The sequence below is a fragment of the Sminthopsis crassicaudata genome, chromosome 1 (genome assembly GCF_048593235.1).
Source record: "Sminthopsis crassicaudata isolate SCR6 chromosome 1, ASM4859323v1, whole genome shotgun sequence".
NCBI lineage: Eukaryota > Metazoa > Chordata > Mammalia > Dasyuromorphia > Dasyuridae > Sminthopsis > Sminthopsis crassicaudata.
The window spans coordinates 674038353-674046653 of NC_133617.1; the positions used below are offsets into that span (position 1 = coordinate 674038353).

At 55.9% G+C, this 8301-nt stretch overlaps 1 protein-coding gene across 1 annotated transcript; it reads left to right on the top strand.

Moving 5' to 3' along the window:
- Positions 1–432: 432 nt before the first annotated feature.
- Positions 433–8250, top strand: LOC141551620 (hyaluronidase-4-like). Its single transcript, XM_074283415.1, has 4 exons — positions 433–501; positions 4850–5819; positions 6720–6809; positions 7325–8250. The coding sequence occupies exons 1-4, from the start codon at positions 482–484 to the stop codon at positions 7700–7702; spliced, it is 1458 nt and encodes a 485-aa protein (XP_074139516.1). The 5' UTR covers positions 433–481; the 3' UTR covers positions 7703–8250.
- Positions 8251–8301: the final 51 nt, after the last annotated feature.

Here is an 8301-nt window from a genome sequence, read left to right on the forward strand (position 1 = left end):
ACGCGATCTTCCGCGATTCCTTGGGAACTCTGAGCCTCAGTTTCCTCACCTGTAAAGCGAAGGGTCTCTAAGGTCCCTCCAGTGACAGCCCACGTCCGCCCGGGGCGCGAAGGGGCAGCTCGGACTCCCTGCGCCGCGGTCGGCCGTTCACTCATTCAGCGAACACGGGTGGGCGCGGGGTTGGGACCCGGCGAGGGCCGGGGGTGGAGGGGGCTGTGGGGGGCGGGGCGCTCTGCCAGAGCCAAGGACGCCCGGACCCCGCCGACAGGACCAAACCAGATAAAGCGGAAGACAGGGCGGCTCCGGAGAGACCCCCGGGACCCCACCGGCACCATCCAACCACCGGCTGGGGACGGCGTGGGGGCGGGGCGTGGGGAGGGGGGCGCGCTGGCGGGGGGAAGCAGGGCAGGGGACTCAGAGGCAGCGCGGGCTTGGGCGAGACAGTGGCGGAGGAGCGGAGGCAGCAGGTGGCGGCGGGACCATGGCCTCGGGACGGCCCCGGTAGGTGCCTCCTCGCCCACCCTTCCTCTCCCCGCGGCTCGCCCTTGCGGGGGTGCGGGGACACCTGTCCCAAGCGGCGGGGAGACCTCCGGGTACAATGGACACTATGGGGATCAGGGACGAGCTGTCTCGGGGATACCTGAGGAGATAAAGGACCCTCCGGAGAGGGAAACACCTGTGGGGATGGACGGGACACCTGTGGGCGTAATGAGCACCTGTGGGCACAAAGAATGCTGGTGGGGACAGGGGGTACCTGTCGGGGTGGGGGTTACCTGGGGGAAGGGGGGAAACCGGGGACAGCTGGGGGGGAGGCCACCTTCAGGGGTTGGGGACAACTCTGCGGCGGGGGCAGCTCTGGAGCGGGGATAGCTGTGGGAACGGGGGGGCCCTGCGGGGATGGGGACATATTCCCCTGTGAGGAAGGGGAGGAGACACGTGGGGATGAGAACCCGCAGGGGTAGGGGGAGCAGTTCCGAGCCCCTGGAACAAGGTATTGAAGAGAAGCTTATGAATGGTCACCAGCCGTGGAACGGAGAATTGGCAAGGGAGAGTGGGGGAGGGGAAGTACTGGGGCAACAGGTTGGGCTTCCTAATGGCCAGGGATGGAGCGGAAGGGGTCGTGCCGAGAGGGGAGGGAGGGGGTGCAATCAGCAGCGGTGAATGGCGGTGGGTAGTGGGAGGGAGAGGCTAAGATGAGGGAGCCAGCACTGAGAAGCAAGACCAGCCAGTGCGGTAGAAGGATGGGCGAGGAGAAAGGTGTAGGGTGGGGACAAGAGCCGGAGAAGGTGTGCCTTCGGGGTTCTGTGCGGGTGTGAGGGTCTCTGCGGTTGGAGGTGTCTGTGATGGTCTATCTATGTCAATCGTCTTCAGTTCAACAATTCAACAAATACCGATAGTAAGCATTGCTGTGCATTGGAAAGAAGGGGGGGTTCTGGATTCAGGGGAATTTGATTCAAATCTCACCTTGCATTTTATCTCCATGATCTTGGTTGGGCAAGTCACAATCCTCCTGAGCCTCAGTTTCTTCATCTGTAAAAGAGGAGAGCTCTTCCAACTGGGAGTCTAATAGCCTATAATTTACCCTAAATGCTAAGCATCCTCTGTGTGTGTGTGTGTGTGTGTGTGTGTGTGTGTGTGTGTGTGTGTGTGTGTGTGTGTGTTCCCTCTTTGTCCTGGGGGAGAATTCAGGATCTAAGTACAAAGTCAGAGCCAGAAAACTGGACGTTTCCTGGGGTTCCTGGAATCTTTAGGAAAATGAGTCTTTGCCTTGAGGTCCCTCCCCTAGAGAAAGCATGAGGTATCCACATGTCTTTTGGGTGAGGAAGATCCTTCCCTTTCTCCTTCCATATCTCAGCCTTTTCTCCCTCCTCACGTCTCTAGACTCCTTTCTCTATTATCCTGTGCCTCTGGCATCTCATCCTTACCAGAACTTCCAGTCCCTCCAATCATTTACCCACCCCCAACTCTCCCAGGCTGGCATCCCTGCTCTAACTTCAGCATCCATCCTTCCTAATCCCAACTAACCAGCTCATCCTGCCATGGTCCTAGAGTCTCCAATCCCATGCTCCCTTTTCCTGTCAAGCATCTCAGCCTTCGATCACTCCCACCACTGCTTCCTCTGCGTTCCCACTGTGTGCTGCCGAACAAAGCTAAAAATCATGACACTGTGACCATTGCAAAGTCATGTTAACTGATCTCAACTGGATCTTCACCAGGACAAGGCAATTCTTTTGTTCTTCTTTAACAGATTTTCTATCCTATTGCCCAAAGCGAGTTCAAAACCATATTCTCCTCAAACCTTCCCTCACTTACTTTATTGAGAAAATAGAGGTCACTAGCTTCATGACCTTGTCTATATCTCAGCCCCAACTCCATCATCCCTCCATTCTCTAACTCTGATGCAGAGGTTACTCTTCTCATCAAAGACAACCTTTCCACATTCCATCTTCTTCAACTAATTAGCATCCCCTATAATCTTCAATCTCTCCTATTCTATTTCTAATTCCTATTCTTCCTGTCTACAAAACATCCTAAAGAACAACAAAAACCCTTCACTAGATGCTCCTATCCTCTCAAACCATCAGCCACCTGCCTATGTTTCACAGACAAAGGGCAGAAAAATATGTCTCTAGTCATTGCCTCCACTTCTCTCAGTCATTCCTCACCCCCTTGCAATTTAGCTTCCAATCTCACATTCAATCAAAACTGTCCTCTCCAAAATTACAGTGATCTCTTGCTTGCCAGGTTTGCCCAACTTAGACCTTATTCTCAACCTCTCTACTAACCCTCTTAGCTTTTATCTCAATATTTATTCTTTTGATATTCAGGCCAGAGAGCTGTATCAGATGGTGTATCAAGCACTACGAGGTGAAACTTCTGAGCTTTAAATGGACATTTGTTGACGGTTCACCTTTTCCCTTTGCATCTTTTTTTTGTAGAGACTACAAGCCAGTGCCCTATTTGGTTTTGTCATTGAGTCAATCAATTTCTCCCCTTTCCCCTTTCACACTGTTACCCATCCATCATAAGCCTCATAGTTAAGAATCTTTCATGAAGTGAATAATATATCAGTAATTCATTGAGACCTTGTCACTCAATTAGAATCAAATGGGGAAATATGTGAAATGAATATTTCTCTCTCATATTTGATAAACTATTATTGTATTAGAACCAAGTACTCCAATTCTCTCCTCTAGACTTTCCTCTGTACTTAGAGAGCCCATCACTTTCTTTCTATACCATGAGATTTATTATCTTCTCTCTGCTGATGACTCCCAGATCCAAGCACCCCAGCCTCACTCTTGATCACCAGCTACCAACTGGACATTTCAAACAAATATCCCAAAAGCATCTCAATGGGCCCAGAACAGGGCTCAGGATATTCCCCACCTTCCTTTGGAACTTCCTCACTTCTTTCAGAAGCTCTAGGTTGTAGAATTCTTAATTTTCTTCAAAATCCAACTTTTCTTGGTCTGCTTCCCACCCCTGATACCAGTGCCCAACTCCACAAATTAGTTTGTATTTATTTTGCATGTTTTGTAGATGTCTTATATCCTCCTCCAAATAGAATGCATGATAATCACCGCTAGTCTCGTATTTATATAGTGCCTACTATGTGCCAGGCACTGTGCTGAATGTTTTTAAAAATATTATTGGATCCCCATGTGCTGAGTGTTTCTACAAATATTATTGGATCCCCACGATGACTAGGATAGAGTTGCTTTTATTATCCCCAAAGTCACACAGCTAGTCAATGTCTACGCCTGGAATTTAATTTCATTTGTCTCTGTACCCCAGAGGCCAGCCCACTGCAGGGAGTGGAGTTTAATAAGTGCTTGTTAGTTGATTGAAGAAATGATCTCCTCTCCCTTTTCCCCTCTCATTCCCTTCCTTACTCAAAACTCCTAGGGTGGAGACAAGGCAAAGAAGGGTTGAGCTGTCTGTTACCCCTGGAGTAGAAAGGGTTGGAACAAGAGTGCTTCCCGGAGAAATGGAGAGCAGGAGACATTGTGGGGAGCACCAGCCCAGCTTGTGTCTTGGAGAAGTTCAGAGCTCCAGTCAGTTCCCTTTGTGCGAAGTGCTGCCTCCAGCCCCCTCACTCATCTCTGACTCCCCCAGACTCTCAGGTTTCCTGCTTCTCAGACCCGCAGAGTAGGGAGGATGGAGGACGGGTCCCCCCACTGCCCGGAGCAGGGGAGCACAGAACTCCGGGGTACATTGCAGGGATGACCCTATCAGAGGCACAGGCACCCGCCCCCTTCCGCTCTCAGCCTGACCTACATTCCTATACAGGTTGCGGGGGTGGGAGGGGTGTGGGGTGTTAGGGGCTTTGGGAAGACAGTGGTTGCCATGGTTACCCTTCTCCAACTGATGCCCACCTCGGAGGTCCAGGATCAGAGGGGGCTGGTGGTGTTTTCCTGGAAAATGAGGTGATGGGGGAGAGAAGAGAAGGGAGAGAGGAAAGGTAGGTGCAGAAGGACTGCTGATTGGTGTAAGGGGACCAGCTGCCCTGGAGCCCAGGCGAGGGAATGTGCAGGGAGGGCCGGGCACAAGAGACCCTTAGCCGGGGAGCTGGGCCGAGGAGGAAGAGTTGGGGTCCCCCCTGCATCCGCTACCTCTTTTCCCTCTGAAAGACAGACCCCCCCTTCTCCCAGCCCAGAGCCCTGAGCAGCAGAACGGTTCTGGAGCCAAGGCCCTCCTGGCTGCCCTTAGCAGCCAGAGAAGAGAGGCTGGGTAGGTTTGGATCCTGGTTTCCACCCTCAGGCCAGAGCCCCCCAATGCCCTAACAGAAGCTTGCTGCCCACCCCTGTGGGGCTCCTGTCTCACGGCCATGTCTCTCCCTTGCCAGGTCCTCAGCACCAGGCTTCCGAGGCCAGCCTGGGCCCCTGGGCCTCCCCCTCCCGCTGCTGCTGATGCTGCTTTCAGCCAGCCCCACGGACCCCCGCGCCCTGAAGCCGTCCCTGTCCCCAGTGCTTCAGAACCAGCCCTTCCTGGTGGTCTGGAATGCCCCCACCTCCCGCTGCCGCACGGCCTTCGGCTTGCCGCTGCCCCTGGAGCCCTTTGGCGTGGTGGCTAATGACCAGGAGGTATTTGCTGGGGGCAACATCACCATCTTCTACCAACACCAGCTGGGCCTGTACCCGCACTACCAGGCAGCTCCAGACCCGGTGCCTCTGCCGGTGCATGGCGGCTGCCCACAGAACGCCAGCCTCCGTGCCCACCTCGATGCCATGGAGCGAGACCTGGAAGCCGCCATCCCCTCCCGGGCCTTCTCGGGCCTTTCTGTCATTGACTGGGAGACCTGGCGGCCCCTCTGGGTCCGCAACTGGGACAAAAAGGGGGTCTACCGTGCCATGTCTGCTCATCTGGTGCGCCAGCGTTATCCCACGTGGCCTCAGGGCCGTGTGGAGCTCCAAGCCCAATGGGAATTCGAGACAGCGGCTGCCCGCTTCATGTCGGAGACCCTGAGGCTGGCGAGGGCCCGGAGGCCTGGAGGCTGGTGGGGCTACTACCTCTTCCCTGACTGCTACAACTACCACTACTGGGAGGACTTTGAGAACTTCACGGGGCACTGCCCGGGCATCGAGCGGCAGCGCAACAACGCTCTGCTCTGGCTGTGGGAGCAGAGTCGGGCCCTGTACCCCTCCATTTACCTGGAGGAGGTGCTGCGGGGCTCGGCCCAGGGCGAGCGCTTCGTGAGGGCCAAAGTGTGGGAGGCCCTGAGGGTGGCCGAGCTGCCCCCCTCCGCTAGCTACTCGCTGCCCGTCTTTGTCTACGCCCGGCCCTTCTACTCCTACACCCTGAAGGAGTTGGCGCAGGTGGGAGGCTGGGCCAGAGTCCCACCCCTCAGCAGTGGTAGGGCCAGCCAGGACCTAGGGCGGACACAGCTGTGGCTGTGACTGACCATCCAGGGCACTGGGCAAGGGGAGCCGCTGGGTCAGCCTGGGGCAGGACCAAGAGCCTGGGACTTGGAGGCAGAGAGCTGGGTTCTAATTCTTCCTGGCTGCTTATTAGCTACCGGGGTTTGGGCTTGTCGCTCCCCTTCGGCAGCCAGTCAGCATAAGGGAGCCCTGAAGATCCGAGGTCAAATGTGGCCTCCAACGTTTATAGCTGTGAGACACTGGGCAAGTCCCTTGCCTTCTGTCTGATCTAGTTTCCTCAACTAAAATGGGGATGGCCCCTAGTGGGCTAAAATAGCCCCTAACTTCCAGGGTCATTGTAAGGACGGAATGAGATATTTGTAAAGCGCTTAGAATACTTGACACGTTGTAGATGTCTAGTAAATGCTTGTTTCCTTCCTTTTTTCCTTGCCCCCTCCCTCCCTCCTTTCTTCGTCCCTCCTTTTCCTTCCCTCTCCCCTTCTTTCTCCTTTCTTCCTTGCTTCTTTCCTTCCTCACTTCCTTTCTTTCCTTTCTCCCTTTCTCAAATGTTCTTTCACATCCTTCTGGCTCTAATGTCTATGAATTCCTAAATTCCCCAAGCTCATCCTCCAAAGGGAGGACACACAAAAAGACTCTCTCAGCCATTGTAGGCCTGCAGCAGCCTCACCTGGCCAGCTCCGGCCATCCTCAGGCCCCCCAGACAGTAGGGGTTGGGCTGGGCCAAAGGCTGGAGCTGCCATAGAGATAAGGAACAGTCAGGCTGGATGGGGACAAGGGAGGCTGGGCCAGGACTGAGAAATGGGTAGAACCCGTTCTCCCTTCTTCCCCAACTCCCAGGTGGACCTGGAGCACACCATAGGCCAAGCAGCTGCCATGGGAGCCCAAGGTGTGGTGCTCTGGGGGGAGGCCGACTACGCCAGGAACCAGGTAAGCAGAGGCCAGGGAGGCTCAGGGCTTGTGGGGGAGAGCGGGCTGGGGCCACCACCACTCCAGGTCCTGCTCCCAAACAGCAGGCCCAACTCAGACCGGAAGGGGCCTGATGGGAATTAGGAGCAGCAGGAGGCAGAACCGTCCAGAGCAGACGTCTCTGGGGGGTGTCTTGCAGACAGAGACCCTTCCCCTGGATTAGCTCTCCTAGCGTTTCCCACTCCTGTCCCCAGGGGAAGGCTTTTGGAGGGCAGAGCTTCCTCCTTCCGGGACAGGTGGCCCTCAATGCTTCTCACAGAATAACCCAGAGGTCAGACTAAGAAAGGCTCCTTTACCCGGGGGGTCTCCGATACAGGAAGTATGTGAGTGTAGTGGGAAGAGCCTGACCCAGGAATTTCTGCCTCTGCTTCTAATGGCTCCATGATCCTGGTTAAGTATTTTTTAGCCGCTCTGGGCCTCAGTTTCCCTAAAATCAGACAAAACACTTTTGAACCTTTTGCTGCTTCGCCCCCCAGAGTACCTGCCTGAAGATGCGCCGGTACCTGCTGAGCAGGCTGGGCCCATACGTGCTGAACGTGACCACGGCAGCCGCCCTCTGCAGCCAGACCCAGTGCAGCGGGCACGGACGCTGCCGCCGCCGGGCCCCCGACTCGCCCAGCTACCTGCACCTGGAGCCCAGCACCTTCCAGATCCTCGTGGCCACGGCAGCCAACCGTACCCAGGCCTCCATCCAGGGCCGCCTGGGCCCCCAGCAGCGGAAGGCCCTGAGCAGGGACTTCATCTGCCACTGCTACCAGGGCTGGCGGGGGGATGGGTGTCAGGAGAGGAGCCAGGCGGGGGGAGGCCCGTTCCTCTCCCTGCTGCTTCTGGCTGCCAGCCTTGGAGAGCTGTGAGCCTGGACTCCATGACCCCCCACCAGAAACCCCCCCACACCTGAAGGAAGGTCTCTGAGGTGGCTGTTGGGAGGCAGTGCCCAAGCTCTAGGCAGCTGAAGTTCTGCATGTGTGACTCCAGGAGGGGCTCCTGCCTCCCTGAGGGTCTCAGGCCCAGCCAGCTTCCATTTGGGATCCCTTTGGGCCCATCGTTTCCCTCTGTCCTTTACTATTAGATAAGATCTTGACCTTGGGCCTTGAAGGTCCCCTACAGACCCCGTAGTCCGACACTGTAACTAAGGTCCATTCAAACTCTAAACTCTAAACTCCCACGGTCCCATGAGCCCAGGCCAGACTACCCAGGACCACCCCACAACCCCCCTCACCTTCCACTCACACTCACCCCAGGGAGCCCTCCCCTTGTGAAACACCTTGGGAGTGACCTGTGTGCCTGTCCAGCTTCCTCTCTCCGGGACCAATGGTGCTAGTGAGCCCTCAGGCTGAGCCCCATCCCCGCCCCCACAGGCCATTAGGGAGCTATCTCAGAAGCCTCCAATAAAGTGTTTCAGATGCAGAAAGCTGCCCTTGGTGTGTCTGGAGCTGGGGAAGGCAGACTGAAT

Bases quoted from the DNA above. Each gene is read 5' to 3' on its own strand.
- LOC141551620 (XM_074283415.1), top strand. From the start codon at position 482: ATGGCCTCGGGACGGCCCCG. The intron at 502-4,849 runs GTAGGTGCCTCC...CTCCCTTGCCAG, and splicing joins ATGGCCTCGGGACGGCCCCG to GTCCTCAGCACCAGGCTTCC. The intron at 6,810-7,324 runs GTAAGCAGAGGC...TTCGCCCCCCAG, and splicing joins CCGACTACGCCAGGAACCAG to AGTACCTGCCTGAAGATGCG.